We start from the raw sequence: 26,923 nt of genomic DNA, 5'->3' as shown, positions 1-26,923 counted from the left end.
AGCCTGCCTGTCGTGACAAGCATGAGCATGCTCCATATCGTTTGAGCACGTCAAAGTTGCGGTGACTTACATTGAGGTCAGCTTCCGTAAAATTTGTATTCAGATCAGAAAGCACACGCTAACGCTCTCGCCCAGTTTTGAGCCGAGACACGACACCAGTCTAAAGCAGTCTGCAGAAAGGTGCTGTCTTTGCAATAATGGCATTCTGCATGCGCGGTGTTAACCCTGAGCACTACAGGGACCACTTCAAGTCTGGTAATTAATTTCTACCGTTGTGATTTACACAGATTATATAATTTATAAAAATTATTGATTTTAGGTGTTTACGCTTGTGCTGAGTGTGGAAATGAGCTTTTTTCGAGCTTGTCCAAGTATACGCACCACACTCCGTGGCCTGCGTTCAGCGAAACTGTGAGAGAAGACTCTGTGTCAAAAACTCCAGAGCCTGGAAGACCAAAGGCCATCAAGGTACAAATATAATAAATTGTTTATTATATTGTGTATTTGCATGCAAAATAAAAAAATAAAAATATATTTATCATTAAAGGTCTCCTGTGGAAAGTGCGGTGCAGGTCTTGGACACGAGTTCTTGGAAGATAGAGATGACGGGGGGTCAAGGTTCTGAATATACAGTGCCTCCTTGAAGTTTGTGCCGAATCAGAGTTCTGGTATGTTTAATCAATTGAAAAGTTGTAGAAAAAGACAATAAACGGTTGATTTTTTTACAAGATGCGGCCAAGGACGGAAAGGAGGACAAGAAATAAGCTTATGAAGAAGGAAGTCACTAGCCTAAAAGCCTTAAAAGAGTAAAAAATGTTAATTCTGAATTTCATTGGTGAACTTATGAAGCGCTCTTTTGAAGCTCATCAAAGCATTGAGAGTGCAGAGGCCTTTGACCAATTTAATAGGGAATTTTTTACTCGACTTTTTTAAAATAATGTTGGGAATTTTAGACTCTATTGTAGAAAAAAATTTTGGCCGAGTCTGGGATTCATTTAGATAGTTAAAAAGCCAATCCAAGTGGTTTTATATTCAAATTAATTAGCTACACTTCGTAAATTGATATTTTCTAAAATTCCCAATCACGCGCATATCAGTTATTATTGCATTATTATGAAATTTCGGAAATTTCCTTTCTTGTTCACAAGTGCTATTGAATAGTAAATCATAACTTTAAGCTTGCTCACGATTTAGGCGCCTGAGGCACCATCTAAAAATTTTTATTGATGTAGTAATAGATTTTTGATGTATAGGGTTATCGGGTCTTGATATTAATCTTTTATGATGTCCAACCAAATAATATAGCTCATAGAGACACACAAATTATAAAGTTATGTATGAAAGAATTTAATTTTCCCTTCAACCCACCGGAAAATTAAATGATATAATAAACTTGTTCTCTTAATTTAAGAATAAATTTCATTTATAGCCAACTATTATTAAATTATAGAATATTACTTAAGTACGGAACAGGTGCAACATTCGACCTCATTAATTTACTCTATCGATGATCAACGACTTTGATTTAGATTTTAAATTAACCAAGAACCAAGCGCAGGCAAGGCAGCCCATGAATCTGAAACAGCAGAAACCCTCCGCCTCGTCCACCTCTTTAAAGCTGTCATGTAGATGTTTGTGCAAGTTGCCGCTAGAGGGACTATGATATCAAATTCGAACGAATTTGCAGTCACACCGCACACCGATTTCTTCCTGGAGCACAGTGCAAAAGGCCAAGCTGAGAACAAAGAAGGGGAAGAAGGGATAGACGATGACGACTAAAGGGGCGGGGGCGAGTCTCGATAAACATGGTGGACTTTTGAAGCGAGACCGTCCTAGTCTGAGACGATTTTGTAGAAAACAAGTGGATTTCTGACTGCTGATCTCATCAAGCTCTGCGCGAAACCACAGGGCGACTAAGTGCGTGAATCGACACTTAAAATTAACCTCGGTGACGTGCTATTCGGTGAGTATTAGATACTCTTAGGTGCAAATTGGGGATTGCTCTGAATTAATACATCTATCAGTATGCATACTTTTGCCGTATAGAACACATAAAAAATTCTTTTATTTTGTATGATTTCTCTGTTACGAATTATTGTGTGCATTCCTGTCTCTCGCCTCACAACAGTCACGCAACGATGAAGTGTTAGGATTTTTTTCCACTAACTTGTGAATGGCTACAAGTTGCGCATACATAATTAAATTATATTTATGTATCATGTATCATATCTTTAACACATGGAAATGTGTGGGAAAGGAAAGTCCTAATATTATGTAAAATACATAATGTTAAATGTATGTATGTAGAATTATCTGGTCCATTTAATATGAAAATATTTATACACCAAACACAATTCCTTAATTTCTAATCAAAATTATTGCAGTCATTGCAGTATATTAAAGCTTAAAAACAACAAACAACTCATATATTGCCATTCAAAACTAAAATTTGCCACAGACTGAAAGTATGTACTACGTCTTCTGAGAGGTAAATTAATAAAAAAAACTAGAAATAGAGAAAATAAGGGTTACATTTGCTTTTTACAATGCTTGAAGTTATCGAGTTTACAATTCTTTTTTATTATAAAAGTTTTCTCGTCTTAAACGCATTATTTTAATGTGTGCATTCAATTCAGAACATTTCAGAAGTAATTTTTGACTGATAAAATTGTGTTAAAATCAACATTTTTATTTATTTTTATTCTTTAAATCGGGTTAATTTCAGTGCTACCCAATAATTTTTTTCCCTATATTTTTTTTAATTATTTCCCAAAATTTTCCAAAAAATTTTACCACTATTACCATACTGGTTCAGATAAAAAGGATATAATATAAAGTAAAGTCGATTTATTATTTTAAGCAGATGAGAAATATGGGCAAAATGTAAAATTGTTTAGAGTGCTGCAACCTGATGTTGGCCTTGAAAGCGTTTGTTAAAATCGTTGAATTTATTTCAAATTAGTCGACGCTGTCAAAAGTCGCTTTCATTGCAGAAAGGGAGATCACTGATGGAGTTGTAAATTCGCTGCAGGCAGGCGAAAGGCAATTCAGTCGTAATGATGGCATATTGCTCTGGTAAAACGCAATCGATCCGCACTTCATTGTCACGCGCGGAATCTGAGTCGCGTTGGGATGCAGCCAGCATCCAGCGGCGCGAGATTCGCAGTCAGGCAGCCTTGACCGTTGCGTTGCACCAGAGGGAGAGCAGTGAAACGCGCGGGGACGGGGAGCACGCGGCTGCTGCATCCTGGGCAAGTCTATTTTTGCATCCCTCCACCCAGAGAGCGGGCTGACCCAGATCGTGGGGTGGACGGATCGGGGGCTGGGGGGTGCAGGGTGGGTGGTCGGATGCTGCATAGCAACCCACCACCCTGCTGCTGGCGCACGGCCAGAATTCGTTCTTGTCTTCTTTCTCGGCCACCTAGGGTAGCCAAGCGGACCCAAAGCTCACCCTGGAACGTCGGAAATGACCTGTGGGTATTTCATTGCCCCTTCCTCGTGCAATTTAGGACGTCTCTAGAAGAGAGTATTAAAAAAATTCACACCAGGATTAATTGATTATTTTCAACCTTGAAACAGCTTCCTGCTTTGCTCTTTTTTAAATTTGGACCGTTCAAATTCTCGGAACAACATTTTTAAATTTTTAAATTATTCTACCGTCGCAATCTGGAATTTTGAACACTTTCAAATTTGCATCTAAAGAATTTTTTGTCAGGAATGAGGTTTTAAACTAATTTCCTGATAGTTCTGAAGAGCTGAAAATAGGCGACAGTAAAAAGTAGTAAAAAAATAGATTAAAATCTGTTGGGACTGAAAGTTAACCCTTTTGAAAACCGTCTTCTGGCAACCCTCCTTTTATTTGCCATTTCACGAAGATAGTGCGCGTAATTTGCTACTAATAGAGACTGGGAAATGTGACATTTTACACGCAAACGACCACTGTGTATTTTTTTCTGGCCTGAAACGTGTCGCGATGAAGTTTTCACCGTGGAGCAGATTTTTTAACTGGTGCACTTGACATTTAGAAGACGCTAGGCACACTCGACATTGTTATTATTGGCATTTGGTATAGCTGGCGGTGAAAATGAATTAATTCATTTACGGACTTTCACTGTCATGTTAGAGTCAATTTGCTCTTTTTGCTTCAATTTCTTATTAAATTGGTGCAAGCTAATACCTGTCAATTACATCAATCAAGTTGTTCGTATTTTATACATTTTACCCTAGTAATCTATTTAAAAGGTACTATTTCTTGCTGCTTGAAAATTCCAATCAAATATTTCTCAAACCAATTATTTTTAACAAGTTCCCAACGAGTCACATTCACCTTTTTCAGCACTACAAAAAACAATATAATTCCATCTTAATTAAAATGTTGTGATGCTCTGCCTTCTTTTAATTTATCAGAGTATATACTTGGAGCTAACGGCTCTTTCAATCTGGGGGATAATATCCTTTGCGTCTGGTCAACACACAATGCACATTACTGTTTGCTTTGTCTCGTATTACTCTGTCCCCTTGCGAAATTGTCTCCTTTCCTGCCAGCTTGATGTTTCAATCAGCTCATGCGTCTGCTCTGCCGTCAATTTATTTCCTTGACGTGCTCTCTTGCTCTTCACCTTCATGCCTGACGGAAAGGTAGAACACGTATGCCAATTTAAAAAAAAAGGAAATGAACCACTCGCAATTTTCTCCGAAGAGATAAACATTTTTTTCTTTTTGCTTAAATTGGGTTGCCATTGCCAAGGAGCGAGGCGTTGGCTTGCGTCGTGCCAAGTAATATTGAATAAAAATTTACCATTAATTCATCGTTTGATAGTTCAATAAAAATGCTTTTGATATAATTGAAAAAACACTGAATATGGTGTATATTAATGAACTGTTTATTCGTCTGTATCACTACAGGAATTTCCTGCTCTGCAGTGATACAGAAAAGCAAACTGCTCGGAGGTAACTGCATTTCATTTTAACTGGAAATATTTTATGACCAGACCTGCTCCTCGAGTGCATCTGCCTTCATTGGTATCTACCTCTACCAACCATTAAAATATGTTTAGTGTTAACTTCTGATGAGTTGATTACGTTAACAAGCTCTGCTGCATTGCAATACTTGCTTTTTAATTATTTGCACATTTTTTGTTTGTAAAGTAAATTTTAAAAATTAATGGCTAAATCGGTCAATTACGGAAATTGAAGCAGATCTTTTGGCACAACAAATCATTAATAACTGCAATTTTATACTTTCCTCTATGCAAACTCATTATTACGCTTTTCCCATCTCCTCTTCAATTTCCCTTTCCCGCTACCTTTTGATGATTGAATTAAGGCGAATTGTACAAACGTGATTGTCATGCATCGCGAGCTGAACCGTGATTCAGCAAACGTAACGCACACGCATGAGTTCACCCCCTTCCCGTGTGTGAATCTGGACACAGTTCCGTGCCTGCCGATTTTATAACTTCCTCAACCATTGATTTTCGCTGTGCAATCTGTGTGCGTAATTAAGAGCGGGCGGAAATTGTGTATTGCGCCAACAGCGGCCGACGCCGAGGGTGCGATCGAACCACCATCGAGAGCGTCTAAGTGGCTCCGAGAGGCACCAGGGTGTATTTGCTCGAAAAATAAAGTCACTTATAGGAGAATGCAGAGGAAATATAAAAATATTGATATTTTCCTTACCTTTTTATTTTAAAAACAATTTATAAAATAGATTGCAGTTGGAATTTTAGTTTTTCAGGAATAGTTGGTGTTTAATTAAAGTGCTAGTCAACTAAGTATTTTTTTCAGACACTATATTTAGATCTGAATATTTTGGCTAGAGATGTGTCATTTTGGCACTCTCCAACGTTTAATAGTTTAGGCATTAGCTTCTGGCATTGAAAACCTCTCTGAGGCCACAGTCAAAAGTGAAACAAGTGAAACATGCGGGCCAGCTACTCCTAGTTCAAATGAAACACGTACTGCTCTTGTTCTCGGGCAGCCAGCGTGCCGCCCAGCCCGTGAATTTCCAAGGTTGAGCATTCGCCTTGACGCGAGCTGCCTATATGCCTGCTGATTTTTCATGCTAAAATCACGACGGGTGCGTTGCACTTTCCGCGCCAGGAAACCTTTTCATTCTCTTAATATGCAGAATGCAGATGCTTGGGAACGTAAACAACATTCTTTCCAAGAGGTGACTGACTGGTGTGCTGTCTATAGATGTGATAAAAAATATATTCACTTCCTGTGATAACAAAAAGTGCCAGCAGTGTATAAAGGAGATAAAATTGTTATCAGATTTTGCAGCTTAAGGATATTCTTGTTCTTAATCTTTATGAACTTTCAAAACGCGCAATGGGGAAAATTTGCTTGTCTCACAATCAGATGCATTGAATCTAATTAATGATTTGGATAAATTTTAGTGACAGTGAACTGACTTTTTAATTGCATTTAACTCACTCAAATTGCTGCAAACTAAATGGATACGCTTTGAATACGTTAATTAATTAGGATTCTAACTAGATTTTTTTTAGCTGCGTCATAAAGCGTATTCTGTGATATTCAAACATTTCCTGGATGCGCAAAGAATAAACTCTCGCGCTGCGGCGCTGAGGTCAAGATTTTGGTCATTAGCATTCTCGGAAAAAACGTAAAGCACAATTATAACAGGTCTTTGCTCTCGATGCGCTTAATTCCCTAGCGCCGTGAAAAATTGAGAGATTAGCACACAGAACTCACTCTCATCGTGAGAACTCCAGTGTTTTGAAAAGCGCCGAGTGCGAAAGGCGGCAGCATTTCAAAAACAAGCACGCGAGTAATTTTGCTTTTATCGTTTTATGGATCGGTGTTTAAAGCGGCGCATTGAAACCGACAAGTACAGTTTACAGACTCACTAGTCGCGGCGTATCGTAATTTACATTTGCGTTGCCTGCCAGACTAATGCTTGTTTTTAATCTGGTATAAAACCCTCTCCGCTCCATGCTTTAGTCGGTCTGGTTGGAATCGTGGCCAAAATAAACAGACATAAATTCAAAAGCTACCCCCTTGTCGTCTGCTTCGTCTCTGTTCAAGCGCCATGGCGTGGAATAAGCAGCCCCCAACATGGACTATTTGTAGAAGGGCATCCGGTATTGTGTTTTCAACCAGTTTAGCTTCACACTAACTCTGGAAACACAGGCACCGACCTCACGATTGACGAACATCCCTGTTCGCTGTATGTAATGGAAATATTTTTGAACCACGAATGAAGCGAAAAGTTGGGTCATCACAAAGTCAATTTACCAGGCTAAAAATTTTGCGTTTTAAGATCTTTCAGAGTTTTTCCTGTCACTGTCATGATAATCACAATTGAAAAAAATCTTTAGTTTCTCGGGCATTCCGCCATTAAATGGGCGAAACATTTTATTGTTTATCCTTCATTGTTTTATTGGCCGGCGCAAAAGTTTGCCGCAATAATTGCCAAAGTTCCGTGCGACTGCCAGATTTATCGAGCTCATAAGTCGCTGAAATTATAGCAAAACTGCATGAACTTAAAATACACAAACATCGCACGCGAAAGCCAGGGTGTGGCGTCTGCCTCGCGGGGGAAACACAATTCAAGTCTGCAAGTCTACCTGCCTGCCATATTAATGAGCGAAACTCATTACCTCCGCTGCTCCCCTCGCGCGAATAAATTTTCCCCGTCACCGTGAATGTAGTGTAGTGTATGCAGTCGTTTTTTGCACCCTCAGAAGATGGAACCGAGGAATTTAGGGGGCGACAGCGTGTAATGAGTGAATGAAATGTTTGTGGCGGTCGATGTGATCTCGGTTTCGTCGTCGAGCACCATTGAGACCTCTGAAAGAGCGCTCATTGCAGCTGTCGGGTGAATATTTGTAATGCACACGCATGGGGACGGTGGTGATGAGAATCGTAAAATATTCAGTCTCGTTTCATTTTTTTTCTGTGACGAGGAAAAGGGGCCTTGATGCTACTTGAGCTGCCAAAGCCTTACTTTTTCCTCCTTGTCAGCTGTTTCTCTGTCTTCTGAGTCACCGGGTGTGAAATTTCTTAATTAACGAACTTCATAGAGTGTGATTTATAATCATCAGAAGTTTTTGTGGGTCATTGGCTTGAATTTAAGAAATATGTATACTAAAATAAATATAATATAAATATATACATGCAATATTTTTTTAGTAAATTATAATTAAGGATGCGAATTCATGTGTTTTGTGTTCTTGTCTTTCCTCTCAACTTCTTTAAGAATTCCTATGAAAATTTAAACTTTTTATTGCATTGAAGCTAGACTTTTCTTTCCCGCTGTTGCTTTTTCAAACGCAATCTCCCTTTCGTTAGTCGAACTTTATTCTGAGCAATCTATTTACACAAAATTTCTATTAGTTGAAAAACTAACCTTTCGGACAGTTGCTTTTGAAAAAAAAACATCACTAACTTGTAAAAAAAACACTCGCTGGTAAACAGCTATAGACATCCTAAAAAGTCTCATTGTGAGTGACCCACATCATGTGTGCTTAAATGTCTTTTTTCCTCTCTGCGAGATCTTATCTTTTCATTAGGGAGTCGCCTTTTTTGTAATGCACATTTCTCAGGCCGAGAATTTGGACGGAATCCAGGACAAAACTAGAAATAATGACGGTGCTGCTTTCTCGAGAGCCTTTATTTTGCTATGAAAGCTATGAAATTGTTTGTTAGATTATTCTCGCACCACACTGTTTACTTTGAATCAACACATTAAAATTATTATTTTCAACTTCCCTAGAGCGAGTTTATTTATTGTAAACATTGTGAAAGCTGTCTAAAGGAAGCTATATAAAACTCAAATTTTATCCACTAGGGAATGTGTGGAATTAAGACTGAACCAGTAGCAAAACTTTAAAATAAATAAAAAAAAATCTTTTTTATATGTAATAGGATAAATTAATTTGAAGATGGAATGAGATATTTTCCAATATTTTACAGCCAAGTAATCGAAATATATTTCGAAAATTTCACTGTTACTGATGCCCACTTGTTTTGTATTGCACTATCGGAAAAATTAATCTCTAGCTGGAAAGAGAAATTTTCCATAATTGTATATACTACAAGTTTAGAAAATCATTCAAAAATATTTGTGTTTGTACTGTCGAGAAAAATTTTAAAGCAGTGCTGGATCAAATTTCTTAATATATTCCTTGCACAAATATTTGAAATATTTTTTATTACTGGCTACACAAGCTATGAAAATATATTTCTATGGATAATCTCGACAGTTATTTTCCTATCATCTTACGAATTAACAAAATATTATTTATTTTGGAACATATTAAAGAGAAAAGTTCATCATCTTCGATTTTTTTTTAACATTTATGTGTTAAGCTATTTTCTAAGCGTTCTACTAACAAACCTAATTATTGATTTTTTTTACTGGAAAAAATCCTAATTTACAAACTTAAAAATGCAATAATTCGTAAGTGAAATAGAACCCTCTCTGTGTTAAGATAATTTTAAGCTAAGCCGAAACTCTTATTAAATATTTGTGCCCAAACATTTGCAGGCAGACACTAATTTTTGTTTATCCATCCTTGTTGCAGAGGCACCAATTCGCCTGGAGACACGCGTTACATGTTACGGCCGCTGCGGCGCCGGCGTCGCCGTTTATAAGCTCGGCTCGGAGGCTGTCGTTCGCCAGTGGAGGAATCGCACCGAGAGCCGCTGTGTCGCGCGTAGCAGGCTGCCGGCGATTGCTTTCTGTCTGCGGAGCGGCGGCCACTGAGCCGTTGGACACTTAGTGAGAAGCACCACCGCCACGATGAGGGCCACCCTGCCGCTGATGGCCAGCCTGCTCGCCCTGGCTGGACTCGCGAGCAGCGAACTTTTTGACCAACCCTCGCACGATGATCTCAAAAACGTGATGCCCTACGAGTCCATCAGCTACTCGGCGGCCAATGTGAGTGTCGCCTACAAGTCGACCACCAAGTTCAACCCCAAGGGGATGGGCCACCTCTACATGGTCACCGCCATGTTCATGCAGTACATCCAGAAGGGAGACCCACTGCCTAAAGGTGAGTTTTTGCCGCTACCCACCTTTCAAGGTTCTCCCAACGGATATTGGCCGTCTGGTCTCAAACCAGTGGCCAGACCAATACTCCGGTCTTTGCCCCGACTTGTTTTCGATTTGCGCAGTTGTGGCAGTGCGTGGGAGATTCTCGCACGGAAAAAAATCGGGTTAATGATTGCTTATTGATTGTGCATTAGTTTTGATTTACGAGATGGAGAACGATGCTTAAATCGCTGTTTACTCTACTTGAATAGATGACAAACGCAAAAAGCTTTTCCAAAATAAGCTAGTGCCTTGTCCTCTTTATATTGAATTCCCAATTGCGTGTTCGTGCAAAATCAGCTCGGAAAATCCCAAGGATCACACTCACCTATTGAATAATTCTTGAGTGCAGTGTATAAACGCCAGTCATTTTGTCTTGGTATTTTAAAATGAAAATGAGTCGCTGGAATCGCTTAAAAATTGCTGGATGCTTGCTAGAGCCTCCCCTTTTAAAAAATGCTCTCTTTATTTCCTAACTGAGCCACTGAGGGGACTGTAAACATCATTATATCTCAACTTGGAGCTCCCTAAACGCAAACACCCCAACGTCTTGAAATCCTCAAAACGCTCCCCTTTGAGCCTCTTCCTTTGCTTGGGAGGATGGTGTTTCGCACAATCAGCCCCTTTCGCACCCTCCGCTCGCATTTCCTGGCAGAAGGAGTCTGGCAATAATAATGTCGTTCTGAGGAAAGAACAGTTTTCCCTCCCGTTTTGAGATAGAAAAAACGAACCCTTGTGCGTCTTGGAGGCATCTTGGGCTAAAAACTTGAGCACGCAGCTCGCTGCTGTGGCGGCGTCAAATAGTGACAGGAGAATCACCTGCATCGCATTGCTCCTGGTCTTTGCTGAGTCTCTTATTGCGGACAACAATGATCCCCCTTCTGTCTGGGAGGACGAGAGATTTAAAAAAATCATCCATTGGAAAAAAACCGAGAAGGGTGGAAAATACTCCTCCCCCTCCTGCTGCGAATGCAATCTCGTGCGGGGGAAGAATAGCTGTGGATAACACATGAATATGCGGTGTGTACTTTTTTATCTCTGCTGGGATCTACAAATTGTTGTTGTATCTCCCGAATGAAAATAAATCAAAACGTAGTTTCAAGCGGTGCGTGGATAACATAGCGCGAATAAATAGACAGTACGCGATCGTCCATCCGAAAAACTATTATTTGCGCGAAGATCTAAAACATAGCAGCCGCCGAAGCCATTTTGTTGCTACGAATCCGGTTTTCTGCCTTCCTCGCGGAGGCTCACGTCATTAATAAAAAGGAGCTTCTTCGCCAGATTATTAAATTCGGCCCGGAGCTATTGTGGAAAAGGCAGCACGCATCACTGCCTCGCTCGCACCAACCAAACCAGCGGATAAAACTAAACCCACTCGCGATGACTGTTGATCGTTTCTTTAGAAAAAAGGACTGGTGGGTCGCGTCCGGCCAACTCAACTCCGCTCCTAGCAGACGAAATATACATACCGATAATCGCACCATGAGTCAGATTGTGCAAGAGCAAGAAGTAATGTGTGTATATTCTAAATACCATTTGATCCATTCACGGTCACAAGCAACCGGCTGAAAAGACTGCAATTACATCAGGCGAGTCGACTCCCTCCTGGGCGTTGCGTTTATTATGCTCGTAACGCGGTGCCTTTCTACTGAGATGACCGTGCCTTGTCGCCCTCAGCTGCTCCTAGCGGTTGCTTGAGTCGATTATGCACCACACTCCAATTTTTGTCCCGTTAATAACAGATGCAGCAGCAGTCGTCTTAAATAAATCATAAATATGTGTGCGAATGTCTTTGGTGCCAAACAAACCTCGTACCGTTTGATAAATAGATGCCTCGGGAGGAATTCACAAACGTGCTTCACACTTATTTATTTAGCATAATTTCTTCCAGCAATGTTCCGCATGGGATTCGGCACCAAAATCCCATAGATGTAATTATTCGTGATTATGAATGGTAAATATTTAAAAACATGTGTATATATGCATGACAAAAACAGCTGGACGGAAAAGCTGGAGTTATGATGCTAATAAACAGCGGCTAATGCTGACGCTCCCAATGGTGTGCATGCAGTCTTAACGATGTTGACTCGCACTCGAATTTCATTTTCAGAACCCACGAAAGCAAACACTGGACGTTACGTTTGCTAAGCGGTGGTATTGACAATTTGATTTGGTTAACCGCAAGGTCTGGTGTTTGGTTTTCTGGTGTCCGCGGCGGATAGGCACGGATTTTTCCTCGCTGCATCAGTTCAAGAGCACGTCTCTGTGCTCACCAGCATCGGACCTTGAATAATTTCACCCAACAGCGAGTGAGCCCTGATGATTTTGATGCAGCGGTCTCTCGATTTTATCTTAAACGCACATAAATAACGTCCGCAGAGATAACATCTGGTTGCTTACAGTAATCACGAATCCTATTATGATATCTCATCTAGCCGTTTGTTACATTATTGCTTAGCCAAGAGCTCCAGCGTGTGGTTTCCAAATGCACACATTATAATTTTATGGGCATTATCAGCATTTCAAATTTTGGAGGTTGCTTCGTGCCTAGCAGCTTCCTATCTTGTATTAGTTGTATTTCCAAAATTGGCTTTAATTTATAGATATACTGAGAAGTGCAAAAGAAAATAGCTGTAAAAAATTCGTCGATCTTGTTCGCCCTGATAAATTTCGTCCACAAATGACGCCCTTATCGTGAAAGGTGCCGTGCTGTACACTTACACTTAGGAGCTAAGCGTGGCAATTCGTCGAGGTCAAAACTATTCGAGTTGAATATATATCAACAACATTTTTACAACGACCGCAGTCCGTTTCATTTGCTTCTTAATTTCCTCTTCGCGTGAAAACGTATTCAAAAACGTTATTATTTTTAGAGTGGCACTTCAGGGATATTCTCTACGTAAGGAACATGCTAATAAATGATAGTTTCCATCAAATTGTTAGTTCATGCACTGAGTTGCTGAAAAAAATTATAATTAATTCTTCTATGAATTATGCAGCATCTTCTTCTATTCGGCTTTGTTTCTATTCAAAGCGAACTCGCGTTTCTGCGCAACTTAATTAGGCGGATGTCACAAACGAACTAACACCATTCGCACTTTTAACTTCCTCGACTCTATTAATTAGCCGCACGCGTGCGTCCGTTGTTGTTGAAAGATTTTCACTTGGATGTGACATTATTTGAAAAAAAAAACCGGCTCGTGAGTGGCGCTCAGACAAAGCGCTACTAAATTTAGAAATGCTCCGGTGGCTCTCTTTGTGCCACCGTACTGATCAAACCCACTGGCTAGAAACAGGCAGAATTTTTATTTTGTGTTATGCATGCAAAGCGAGTTAGCACACTTGATCGCAGACTGGCTCGCTCACAGGCACAAAGGAGATTTCTTTAGCGCTCGGTTTTATTGTGAATGTGCCTCCTCTAGTTCGAATCAGCTGCTGCAGCAGCTTTGATGTGAACCAAACCGCGGAAGAGAAACACGGCAAAAGAGCTTTTTATTTCAACTTCTGCTCTGGCTAAACTTAATTTGAATATACATATGCATGACGATTTGCTGACCTTAACTGATGAGATTGTTGATTTACAAAGTGGTGGGAAACTGAGGATTAATTTGATTTTTCTACGAAAATATACTGCCTGAAATTGCTGTTTGAAGCACTACTTTTGAATTTTCTTCCATTTATCAAGTGCAAGCTCCCTGCTAAATAACCGACAAATTGGTGAGGAATGAAGATAATATTTTTCAATCAACGAGCTTTAAAAACGAGAACTCTTTTGCAGATCGACTTTTTCTTAATTATTCTCAGCAATTTTGAGAAGAATAAAAAACGCTACATCTCGTGGTGGGTGCTAAAATCTACTACTGAATGCAATGCGATTTAAATAAACGTAGAGAGAAAAGGTCGGATATCAAAGTGTATTTATCCACGTGCGTGCTGGTGGAGGAATGTTTGCTTTGAAGAAGGCCTGAGGAAGTGTAGCACCAGCCAAATAGAGATCACCGCCATTCGGGCCACTTCAGACGTCAAGAATCGCTTATTTTCCTGTGTCATCTTGAGCGAATGGGGATGCTGTCTGCCACTCCGTCAGTTGGGTGCAAAAGTGGCTCGTAATGCGATCCCTTGTCATGAATCTCATGCAATTGTTGCAAAACGAGCTGCTTCCGAATGCACGTGCACTGCATGGAAAATCGATGGCCTGGATGCAGCTCGCGACCCATTTTGTTTTCATCTCCCAGCGTGTTTTATTTTCATTTTACTTTCGTTGATGCAAATTGTTTCGAACTGGGGCATTCGCAAGGCTGCACCAGTAGCATTGACCGCTTTCCAGCAACCAGCAACGTTTGCTCTATTTTTTCTTCCGCTTCTTCTCCTCCACAATGGCTGTTGAAGGAGTGAAATGATTGGCAATAGAACCGCGCGACTCGTGGGAAATTAAATTGCACTCGCTACATAGTGCTGGCGTTGCGGCTATTCAGTGCTATATTAATTCCGGTTGAATTATTTATCAAGCGCATCTGCTCGCCCCGTTTTGGCACGAGACTTTCATTTTTGAACTCTGGCACTGCCACGCGGATTACACTTGGCTTCGATTTCAATTGCTAACGTGGCAAGTTTTCACGTGGAAGTGGATTATCCCATTGTTTATTGTCTCGCCATCACCACTACTTCTCCCGCGAAAATATTATTTTTTGGCAATAAAACTTCTACAAGGAGATTTTGAAATTATTATATCTCCCCGCAAAATGAGCTGTTTTCCGGACAATTTAGCTCATCGTGAACCCTTATCGGCTCGGATTTGCACACGTGTGGTGCGCACCCCGGCGAGAAGGTGTGACCCCAATCCGGCGATGTGCCAATTTCCGCGCCCACGAGATCAAATCCAACGTAGCTCATGAGCGTGTCCTTCCTCGTGCATCTAGGATTCCATCCCAGCTGCTCGTTTTCCGCGATTTCACGCCGACTGCTTCGCGCACATCAACACGTCCTTATCGCACCAGCGACCTTGACCTGCACCCGGCGCGAGAGCAAATATATTATATGGTTTTATTTTCGGCGCATTCGTGCGCCTTCGGCTGATTCCGTCGGTTTGTTGATGTCGTTCTGTTGCGACCTGACCTCCTGCAATACCCAAAAACACGCGCACCACCCCTTTTCATCCAGGGGCTGAAGCGGCGTGTGCGTCGAGCCAACCCTGTGCCGAATCGATAATGGTCCACGCGAGAGAAAGACGCGCAGTTTCCAGCTTCCGAATCTACCACATGCGTCTGCTCTCATTGTCAGGGATGGTGGTCCCCTTTTTCATTCTGTTGTTTTAACAACGGCTTGTTTAAATTGCACTGGTGATAAAAACCGTCTCACAATCAGATACGAAAATTGATTGACAGTATTCACAAATTGTGAGTCAGCAAGCGTTGTGGTTTCATTATTTGGGGTTTTCCGTTATCATTAATTCACAACATGTTGTTTTTGGATTATGGATTTTTTGAAATCCTGAACTCTGATTTTAAAGCAGGAACAGGGAAAAATGACTTTTGATAAGCATATTCCGAGTCACCAGTTACGTAACGACGCCTGTAGCGCCATTCATGCCACATAAATGTTCCTTCGTCTTTAGTGCTCAGGCCACAGGGCTGAATTGAATTCACTATCACGAAACGAACAGCACTTGAAGAAATATTAGCAATTTCAGAACAAGATCGATAAAACCAAGTGACAAAAAATTTAAGTATGCTCGTTGCCTGTTTGTTATGGGCAAACAGAAAACAGAATCGATCGGCAACACAGCAGCCTGCTATACAAGGATCATTAATTTTTTACGCATAACAAATCACCCTTTCTTGCTGTGCCTCGCGCTTGAAGAATAAACAGAAAGGCTTTTCTTTTGTTTGCTGCAAGCAGGGGAAGTATGAATTAGTGGCATTGCCCACGCAATGCACCAATTACAAAGAATACTCGTGACTCAGTCCGCTCAGCATATAGCCCTATGTGAATTGCTCCAGAGACGGCGTCTCTATTATGAGCGTCTCGCCAGCAGCACTAAATACGAGCCCTCCTCCGCTAATCCGTCCGAGGCTCCATCCTCCTCATTCAGACGCGCAATTATTCCATTTGCTTCGTTTTTCTTGCCGGCTGTAACCAACTCGCAATAGTGGACGGGAATACGAAACTCGAACGCGCGCGCTTTTTTGCTGATGTGCAGCTAACTGTACTCGCGAAGAGAGCAAAGCTTGTGTGTTACTTTCAAATCGAGAATGAACGTTATTGTCCGTGTTTGATTTTCAATCAATCAGAGCGGCCGATTTTCCCTTAGAGGGAGTTTGTTTGCGGGTGCCCGCACCGACTCGAGACTCTCTATTCCTATTCCTGGCCGAGAAGCACAATTTCGCCGCGGCACGCTATTTTTGAGACGGAATTAGGCCGTCAATATCATCTTGCCTGCTCAAATTCTGTTTGCCCGCGCTCTCACGGAACGTAATTCGACTGAGCCGCGTGTCACTGAGAAAAGAATTTTTGATTTGACGTGCTGAAAAAGTACAAAGCTGTTTGGTGAGACGCCAGTTTTCTCGAGAATTATCCGGCATGACAGGATCGAGAAAGAAAGAACAAGCGCGATCAAGTGCGTTCCACGAATCGGAAATAAAAAACCGTACTCTAGTCTCGTAAAGTGTTTTGCTTCATTAGAACCTTTTAATTGCCAATTTACGGCATAAAAGTTGTGAAAACACTAGTTGCAACAAAAACTGGCCAAATTCAAGGCTATTACTTCACTCGTGCTCGTAAATTTTGTAAATTTTGCGATAGCATCCAAAATTTCGTCTCTGCGTGCATTTATTTCACAAGCAAACGTGGAAATCGTTTCTTCCAGCTCGTGCTTAGCCCAAAAATTGTTAATTAAATCCAGCAATAGCGTGATTGCTGTAAATTGTGTGACTCAAGCACTTGTGTATTATATTACGTGTGCGCGTTGCAATTCCTTCTCGCCTGTGCGCCAGCTCAAGGTTCAATTACTGTGCAGACCCTTTCTTAACTTAAGCTGCGGCGACACAATTATTTTCGCTTCACCGGCCAACTAGAAGGAAATATGTTACACATAAATTCTGAAACGCTGCTGACAACTGAAAACTGGCCCTGAGAAGCAGTCTTTTTTTATCCGGTGGAGCTCCATACTTTTCGAGACGATGCTGTTTTTCGCTCCCCGCAGAAAAAAGTGCACGGACGAAATTCGATTCCCCTCGACGCCCGACGGGATTGGCTAAAGCAGCAGTGCAAAAAGAGGTTTCCTCGGAGCTAATCAAATGGACTGAGGCATTTGTTTGTCTGGGTAGCTAGCTCAGGAGAAATTGGCGCCAATTTAGTTTTTTTTCCTCAGAGAGTGTGCTTGCGTTGGCGTAATAATATAGCAGGTTCTGCCCGACATGAGAAGTGGACGAAAAACAATCACGCAGTTACACCGGATACGCTAGGTTCCTAAAAGCTTTCAAGCCAAGATAAACTCCGACAATATTTTGCTCTGACTTGCTTAGTGAAATGCTCGATCGAGCCTCTGATAAGACCAGTGTGCATGACTCTGGTTCGCCGAGCCGGCAATTAAAGGGGAAAGACAATAAAAAGAAGCCATATGAGATGGCGAACTCAATCGACCCTCACGCCGAGCACGAGCAGACTGGCGCAAGTAACAAATTAAAGCCATTAGCAGCTCCTGCGAGAGATCTCTTTCCGCGACGCTGTGTCAAAGGCTAACTAGCAGAATCAATTTACTCGGCCATGATACGATGACCAGATTCAAGAGCCAACTGAATCGGAATGACCAGCATACTGTAACTTTGTGCTATTAAAAATTCTGCCAAAGATCAGCAAAAAAAGTATAGAAATAGAACCAAGTATATGACCAACATTCCATTACATTTATTTAGAGAATTTATTTTTGGAAAACTAATCCGTGAAATATTTCAAATCAATATTGATATGGTTTTATTTTTAGAATTTTTCTCGTCCGAAAATATCCCCATCTGATCTTTTTGACAGGGCAGTGTATTTTATCTGACCACCCTATAGGAAGACAAAATTGATGAGCCAGCGAAAATCAGAGGGCTCATTGTGTCGGATGCAAATTATGACCCAATTCACGCCCGCTCACTCGATCATTATCACGAGCGATGCTCACTTGAGAGTAAAAGGGCTGGAAATAGCTCTGAAAGGGGCGGGGGCGCGCCGAAATAGCCGCACTGTAATCAATATGCGTCCACAATAAGAGTTTTATTAATGACGATGCCGACCGCCCAAGACCCGTCCGCCCACCTGCACCTTGGTACGAGGTGAAAGGGGTACCCGACGCAGCCGACGGGCCGATCAATCTGCGTCCACGGTGACGCAAGCCTTCTTACACTGCAGTCTAGCAACAACAACTACCTGATGCTGTCCGCTAATCACGATGAGTGCCGCCCGATTAGTGTTGTATGCGTGTTGAGCACGCGGGACGATTATTTGCATTAGCTGTTGGCTCGAGAGCGGCTTTACAATGCCACTTGCCGTATTCGGCAGCCGAACAAATAGGGGGAGTTCCCGTGTTGTGCAGTGGGTCTCGATTCTAGTGTTTCTGTACGATGACTAGTTGTAAAATTTATCCTTCTAGCTAATCAAAAATCAAGGAAAAAATAAAATGGATCAATGAGGGTAGTTAAATTCATTTTATTTTTAAGGGTGGCACAATTCGCACCTAAATAGAGGCCGAAATATACCTAAATTAGGCGCAAATAGGGGCTGGAGGTCACGGCAGACACGCATAAATTGGAAAATTTTAATTAAAATACAAAAAAAAATGTTGCAAATTTCGATCTCTATAGACCATTATCGAATTAGGCGCGAATTTAAAGGCTGCGCAGAGTTTTTTTTATCATTTTTAATAGGTATATTAATTTATATATATGTTTATTAAGTCAGTCAAGCAAAGCAGGAAAACCATTGAGCGTGTGGTCTTGTGCACTGAATGGAATCCCAATTATATTATCATTATCACGCGCAGTGTTTTCTTTTCCTTGAAACTTTTATGTTATTTAAACTTTTTAAAAGGTTATGCCGTGCAGAGATAAGTTTTCTGACTTGGCCAACGAGCGATAATAAAATTCCACCGACCCTTTGTGCCTGCACTTTTATAATAAAATAGCTGACTAAGCTGAAAACGTTTAATGAACGTAGGCTAAAAGCGGCGGCGTTCTTTTCCTTTGTGTCTGGTCTTTGAAACGAACGCCAGACTAAAACGAAACGTCGCTCGATTTTATTGATAAAACAGTTTATTCATTCACGCTGATGCCTAGGTATTTGATTCCTCGTGCGCTTGCCTGGGAAAGATTGTACAACGAGGCGGCTAAAAACTATTATTATTCCCCACAGCGACTTCAAATTGCTCATTTCGGCGTAGCAACAGCTTTTGCTGGGTTCATCGGCAGACGTGATGGAAATCCGAATCATGCAAAGGAAGTGTGTGTATCTATCGCGGAGCCGGTGCTTGATAAGAAATTCGAGGAAGGAAGCTGGTGGCGCGCACGAAAGGCCTCTTTGTCTATCGCCAGCCGTTTGTTTGTAATTTTATTCAGAAGTGCGAATGTTTTTTCACATGCATCCCGTAGTAGAGTCAGAGATCGTTCTCCATTCCTGATGCATCACTGCATAACGGGAACGGGTGGGATGTGCAGTGATTATATGCCCGCCTATGCCGCCTTGCAACACACGCATGCCGTACTCCGCAACGAAAATGCAAATCGAAAGCTGGTTGCGTGCATCCGCCTGCTTTTTGCGTGACTCTTTGGAATAATCGGGCCTCTCGAATCCAACATTCCTTATTTGTGCATGATTTGTTGTGCTTCAATTTCGCTGTGTCTGACCGTAAACCAAAACACAAATTGGCTTTTATGGAATACAGGTTTTATTCAAAAAAAGATCTTGCGTTTACGAATCCAAAGAGAGCTTTTCATACCCACATTCAGACGCCATCTTGCATCTGCGCAATAGTAACCAATTTTATCGCACACCTGGGCCCCGCTGGTCGACATACATTTTTTAATATTCCCTCAGAAACGATTCATTTTATAGATTTACAACTCTTTTCGGGAATGAAAACAATTGGAAATAGTGTATAGAAAGACAGATTTATTTCATTACTTAAAATTGCTAATGAGACTTGATAAAATCCTCGGTTTTCTTACTAAAAAACCTTCCGGAGTTGCATCTTAACTTTATTTCTGAATAAATCAATTAACAGGATATATTCCTAATTTCTAGGTTAATTCTAGCTGAGGGTGATTGAAAATGTTTGCAGCGGCTAATTTAATTTCTATCGATGAGTATCGTAGATGATGCTTTTAAATCTTCCATATTTCTTTCCTCGATTGAAAAGAAATGTTAAAAAAAACTCAAACTATAAGTGAAATTTGGTGTCATGACGCATCTTTTCTGATTCAGTTGTGAAGTAGATGGCTCCACATCCAATCCGGTTGCACTTTAGTACTTTTTCGACCTTGTGATACTGCTTCAAATGCTTCTCCATGCCCTCTGGTGGCAAAATGAAGCAGTAAGGGCATGGGAACTTCTCCAAAGCAACTAAAAGTGCTCTTTTAAAACGTAATAATATAATGTAATAAAGTAATACTTTTACGATAGATAGGATTAATGGGTAATCCCTCCAGATCTAGGTCCACCTTTAGTCTCTTTGGCGAAACACCATCTACGGTTACTCCATTTAGTGCCATTTGCATTTCTAGTCTTGCATGAAACTCAGTCATGTCAGGGAAACTTCTTTTGGATGGACGTTTAACCGGAGTACCTTCAGGCAAAAGAGAAAATTAAAAATTCTAAAAAACCTACATTTTCGAGGACGAATTTTGGAGGTGAAAAATTCCAATGGTTTCTTCATGTTTCTACTGCATAACCGAAACTAAGCAGTGACATTATTTGAACTATTACTTCAATTTAGAATAAATATATTGAGAATTTCTCACCTGGTTGGTCCATTTCCAATTTGTCTGCAACTAAAGTAAATGTTAGTTAAAAATTTGTTTAATTTTCAAAATGATTAACGTGAAAAACTTGAAATGCATCTTAATTAATGAAAAGAATAAAAAATATTCGTTCCGATACTGACGAGGTTTTAGTCCAATTAAAGTTTCAACGATCTGAACGGAGCTTAACTATTACGAATCTTTGCTAAATTAGCACGACACATGTTCAAAAATTGTTTCGCGGATGCACCAAAGCCTAAAATTAATGCAAACTCACGTCTAATCTAGTCGAAAAGGTCAAATTCCGTGGCAGCGTCAGCTAGATCTGATGCTTCTTCCAAACCATATGTTTGATCTCATAGAGTGCTTTTGATTGGCTGTCCTGAAGATACGGATAATTCTAAGTAGGACTGGTGGACACCGACATATTTATAGAGGAGATTATAAGCTCCTCCTCCAATGACGTTACACTGACTGCCAGCTTAACGGCGCTTTGACATCATTGGAGGAGGAGCTTATTATCCGCCAGTCCTACTTATACCGTCCTAAACTGAAGGCGCGTTTCCCTGCCGAAAAAATTCAGTTCTATCGGACCAAAGCCGTCCGAAAAGTGCCAGAGGGGTCGGACCACTTTAGGACCAAAATATGGGGTTCGGACGAGCATTCAGTCCGTAACTTGGGATTAGGAGCGGGCGACGCGAGGTTTCGGATCATATGATCCGCTTCATGAACTTTATGCCTCTGTCTCGGACTGCTCGAGTCTACACAGAACCAATTTATCGGTCCGTCAAAAACGATTTTGCTCGCCGCCAACGAACATGCTCGATTTTTAAATTAGATTTCGAGAGCAATTATCAGACAAAAAAGAGGTTCGTGTGAACTAAAATCAAATCTTTGTTAAGTCCTATTCTTTCCTGCTCATATTGAAATTATTTTCAAATTTTTTGGTTTCTCACTTTAAAATTTATTCAGTTAACATGCCCGATGCCCTCAGGACTGTTTTTTACAATTTTCAAATTTCAAAATTTTTTCTTTTGATTTCCTTTTTTCGATTCGTTAACTGGGGTGCAACAAATAGAATTTAACTTATGCAACCAGAGCTGCATTTTGGGGTTAACTGCTGCATAAGTTCCAGTCTTCCCTTGTATTTATTGGAGTTAAAAGTTATCTGAAAAAAATCTAGGGGGTGCCGTTGTCGTTCAGGAGAAATCGCCTGTTTATTTATCAGGGAGCTGACCGTGAAAAATTGAGGCAGAGCACACATGTGTTGGGCCAGGGTTGAATGAGAAGGGGAGGGTCGAAGCGAGGCTTTCAAAAAGAGACAATAGGCCGCTCGCTCGCTCACCTGCTCAGCCACTTTTCGAATAAAATTATCTTTCCAGGCTCTGGGCATTTTTGCTGTCGCGCGCGTTATATTTTGTTGATTAAATATTTTTAATTCAAATTTGACGAACGTTGACTAATCTTGAAAAAACTTAAAAAATAGAGAAAATTCACTTCTTTCCCTTGGTATATTTTGCAATGTGAATATCAAATTAAGACATTAATAAATTTAATTATTTAAATGAGAAAAAATAGTTTGCCGATTTTTTATTGCTGCATTCGCTAGAACTTATGATCCTGAGTTTAATTGTGTTTGTTTGATTGAATTTGAGCTAACAGAAGGCAAGATATTAGCTTCAATAGGTTGGGGTGATTTTTGTACTTTTGGTTATTTCTAATATTTTATTAAATCACACGCTTCATTCTCTCCCGCTGATTTTATGTATGAAAAAATGTTTAAACTTTACATGAATTTTTGCTAAGGAAATATTAAAGAACAGATTTTATCTAACTCACAAGTACTTTGGTTAATGGGCTTAAGTGGTCACACAATAATTTTCAAAACATATGTTATTATCTAAGTCAATAAAATACAAGATATATGGAGTCCGACACTTCTGGTTAATATACCCGAGAACCTACTACAAGTCGTATTGAACCAATTTTGTTTGATAAATACCCCGACACAAATTAATTCAACGTTATTTTTACGCCTGAATTCAAGTTGATTTGATACACCTGCTAAGACGTTGCAGTCATGCACGGTTTTAACATCTTTCGATTTCCACTCAGGAGCCAGTAATTTAATGCAAGGGCCTGCGGGTGTCGGATAATTGAATGAGTTAACAAATTTATCGTATAGGCTCGCTTTATATATACCATCTCGAAGCAGGCTCCTGGGGTGCACATGATATAAGACGTGTCTTGTGCGCTGCTTGTCGGTCACGTTGCTCTCGGAATGTCGGTCGGGCCGTATGCAATAAGAAAAGCGGTGACCTTATAATAAGCACTGGGAAAGAGTGAGAAATGCCGCCAGTGTTTCTCCAGCTACTCGCAGTACTTATTTTGCCGAAGTAACGCAACGTAAGGTTTCCCGCAACTGTTGAACTTTGCAAGCAGCGGTGTCAATAGACTGCAAATTTTAACTCGTAAGCACGATAAAATTGATTTTTAGACATCCCACCATTTCAATTTTTTGCTCAACGCGTGTTGAATTCACGACTTTGCTTCGTAATTTTATTTGGCTCTGCCTAAAGCCTCACTCTGACAAGTCACGTGCAAGAGGTTGGTCGTTTAACTGTGATTTTTTTCTAAAAAAATCGACGAAGCAATTTGCTGCGTGCGGATGTATATTATTACCCTTTTATGGCGCGAGTTTGCCGGTGATTTGTTTCGGGCGAGGCTATCTGACGATTGTGTTTTACTGCTCCACAGCATCTTTTCCCAGCACGACTCGAATCTCGGCGCACTGCTGCGGCTTTATTATTCTGCGGAGTGACACCGTTTTCGCACCGACTTCCGAGTTATTGATCTCGCGCTAAAGGGGTCGCATTTTGGTTGACGCACTTACTCTCTGACATGACATTCGAAAGGCTTAGTTGTTTTGAAAATAACTCATGTCGATACAGACAAAACGAAATAAAATAATGGTGACGGTGCCGTCGGAAAAATTCAAAATATTCAAACAGGTTTCGACCTTGCTATGACACAGCGAAAAAACAAATTTTTATTGCCAGCCAAACGTTTATTTGTTAATCATTCATTTCTCCAGCACCAGACAAAAAGTCGTGACTTTATTATCAGAAGCGCCCTTTCCACTTTCACATTGAGAGCGGAGAGCATTATCGGCTAATATAGTGCTCAATTGAAAATCCGCGAAGCGGCAGCAGTTGATTATCGACGTGCCAATGCAGCTAGCTCTTGCTCTTCCTCCTGCTCGTGGCGTCAGAAAAGCGGGCAGGCGGGCGAGCACCACGCTGCAGTTGAAACAAAAAACAGCAGGCCCGACAAAGCAAAGCAAAGAGGATACATTATGGGCAGGCAGGCGGTGATAGAGCTGGCTGGCTGCACCGCCGTTGCCAAGAGCCAGCCGAGCCGTCGAATGTGGAGCAAGCACACGAATGAGCTGCCTGCTGCCTGGGGTCAGGCTGCGTCAGTATTATTGTTGAATTGGTCATGACGGCGAAAGGCAAACAACGAGCTGCTTTTCAAGTCCTCCCTGAATGTCGATTTCCTCGGCAATAAAGAGCGGAGGCAGACTATTTTCGGAAAAGGGCGCGTGTGAGCAGTTAAGGCAACGATATGGAGATTTTTTCGTGTCGTGGATTTATTCAAATTGCCGCAATTTATGCAGCACGGTGGACGATATGTATTCCTGGCGAGGACGACGCGTGATTCGTGGAGGAATTGTGGATTCTGGCTGAGATATTATAATTTCTGGTATGCCATGGAGTCGTAAAAGTTATGGGTGAACCCATTATGTCTGTCCTGCGTTTCTTTCTTCTCTGGCAGTTTCGGTCTGTTTATAGCACTTGCCCTTGCTGGCGTTTGATCTATTGCTTTACTGGACAGATTTTTTCTAGTAAAACTTAAAAAAATCACACGCTCTGGATAAATTTGGGTTTCTAATGAACACTAGTTTATAGTAAATTTTGTGCCATCTTTTTTTAGAGTTAAACCATATTCTTTTTCAAAGAAAGGTATTGAAAAATGTGTTGCCTAAAATTGTACTGATTTCTTTTAACTCACGATTTTCCTGTTATGATCTATCCACTGAATCCATCTTGAACACCGTACCAGTGTTCTTCTCATTACGGATATAAATTGATAAATTATATTGACCCATAAAGCGTCGAAGCAGCATCCTAGTGGTGCTCACTCATGTGTGCCATTTATGTTCCTCCCGAGTTTTCGCTACCAACAAACACATATTTGCGTGTCAATTTAAGAGTACACGTGCGTGCATCTTTCTGCGGCTTCGGCAATGGGTTTTGCTGGCCACCACAACTTAATCAGCTTTAGTCGAAACGGCAGACTAATTCGTTTAACTCTTTTAAATCCAAGAGACAAATCTATTTAACCTTCACTGCAGGTTCTTCTTTACTTCAAGCCTACAATTAGTTACCATCCCCATCTGATAATATTCGGCAGTTTTAGCATATAATTTGCGAAACTGTTAATTGTCAGGTGACGGCAAAATTAGCTCGCTTTTGTTAAGCAAGCGTGTCTCTCTATCTGATTATAAACAAGCACGTGCAATTCACCGCCGGCGCTAATTAAGCTTGCAAAAAAAGCACTTGGCGTGCAGATGAGCGCCGGCTGGGCCAACAGCATTATGCGGAAATAAATAGTGTGATAAGATAAGCAGCTGGTGGGGTGGCGATTCGGAAACGGGAATATGATTACGCGCAGCTGCTGCGAGTCTTCCCGTCCAGCTGGTTTGCGATGAGACGCGCAATTTGTCATTTTTGCCCACATACGGAGCGACGGCTTTCTTCTCCACACAAGAGCAGGAAGAATGGCTGTTCGTGGAAGGTGATATAAACGGAGTCGGCGAATGACCTGGCCAAAGAAAGGCATTGTCTCAGGTCTGTGGGAAAAGGGGAAAAAGACGAACGAGCGACGCGGCCGGATCTGAAAGAAAAAAAGCGTATTTTATTTTTGTTATTGTTTTACGCTTTGATTCGCTCGGCGTCGCTCCGGAACGAGACTATGGTTTCATTCATTCTCAGCTGGTTGCCACAGCAATTGTATCCGAGTTTGTGAAATTGGCCTTCATTTGAAACCCTGACATTTGATTACCTTTTCATTAGCAGAGAATTTATAGAACTGAATGCCCGCGTGAGTGTATAAGTTGCGGTATTATAAGTTTCTGCGCCTCTCAATAGGCCTAGACTGGCTACACCCTTGTGGCCCGCGGTTGACTCAGACCGCCTTGGTCAGCCTCATTCTAGTTCTCCATTTCGATATAGACTTTAGCTTCTACAACAAGAATCGTTTCTATCCAAAAATCTTTACCAGAGCTGTAATGATTTATAAAATCTGCATTTAATTGGGACTTGAATATGTCAAGCAGCGTTAAAAATCCATCAGGCTCCATTCTTATGGAAATTAAAAAAAAAAATATTAAAACTCTCACGTAACGTTAAAAAGGAAGATAAATCGTTGGCAACCTCTACAATCGTGCAAACTGTTTTACACCAGTCGAGGCTTATCCTGTCAAATTTCCAGATTTGAAAATTAAATACTGATAACAACTTGTAATTATCATTCAAATTTGTAATCTGAATTATATTTTGCGTGACCCGTGATAAACATGAAAAAGCAAGCATTGTTTTCAATTTTAAACCTGTCTAGTTTCAAGGATAAAACAAAATGTAAGAGAAAATGTGAAAGGTTATTGTTATCCGAATGATTTCCACTTTCGTTGATCGATGCTCTTAGAAGCTTCAATCATCAAAGGACGTGCACTCTCCCCAAAAGCTCCAAATTTCTCGCTATATATAGTGAAAGGAAAATATCGAAAGCAATCACCAGAGTCCTA

General features: G+C 40.9%; 2 protein-coding genes and 1 long non-coding RNA gene across 10 annotated transcripts in view; 2 read left to right on the top strand and 1 right to left on the bottom strand.

Annotated features, from left to right (window-relative positions):
- Window positions 1–8: 8 nt before the first annotated feature.
- LOC135941515 (methionine-R-sulfoxide reductase B1-like) lies at window positions 9–1,417 on the top strand. Its single transcript, XM_065487114.1, has 4 exons — window positions 9–255; window positions 320–468; window positions 548–668; window positions 730–1,417. The coding sequence occupies exons 1-4, from the start codon at window positions 198–200 to the stop codon at window positions 762–764; spliced, it is 363 nt and encodes a 120-aa protein (XP_065343186.1). The 5' UTR covers window positions 9–197; the 3' UTR covers window positions 765–1,417.
- Window positions 1,418–1,784: 367 nt separating this feature from the next.
- The window catches only part of promL (prominin-like), a 38,012-nt gene continuing 12,873 nt past the window's right edge, over window positions 1,785–26,923 (top strand). For 7 of the 8 annotated variants that reach the window (XM_065482050.1, XM_065482054.1, XM_065482052.1 and 4 more), the window contains exons 1-2: window positions 1,785–1,963; window positions 9,552–10,022. In XM_065482050.1, coding sequence (XP_065338122.1) covers window positions 9,770–10,022 — 253 coding nt within the window. In that variant the 5' untranslated portion in view covers window positions 1,785–1,963; window positions 9,552–9,769. The remainder of the gene's footprint in view (window positions 1,964–9,551; window positions 10,023–26,923) is intronic. The other variant, XM_065482056.1, reaches the window with a different exon arrangement.
- On the bottom strand, window positions 20,124–21,400 carry LOC135938422 (uncharacterized). Its single transcript, XR_010574655.1, has 4 exons — window positions 21,335–21,400; window positions 21,058–21,087; window positions 20,709–20,882; window positions 20,124–20,659 (listed from the first exon to the last, which is right to left on the bottom strand). It is a non-coding gene; the product is annotated as an uncharacterized LOC135938422 (long non-coding RNA).

This window comes from Cloeon dipterum, chromosome 3 (assembly GCF_949628265.1).
Source record: "Cloeon dipterum chromosome 3, ieCloDipt1.1, whole genome shotgun sequence".
Classification (NCBI taxonomy): domain Eukaryota; kingdom Metazoa; phylum Arthropoda; class Insecta; order Ephemeroptera; family Baetidae; genus Cloeon; species Cloeon dipterum.
Note: the sequence above shows the minus strand (reverse complement) of the source record. Positions and strands in the feature narration are given on the sequence as shown.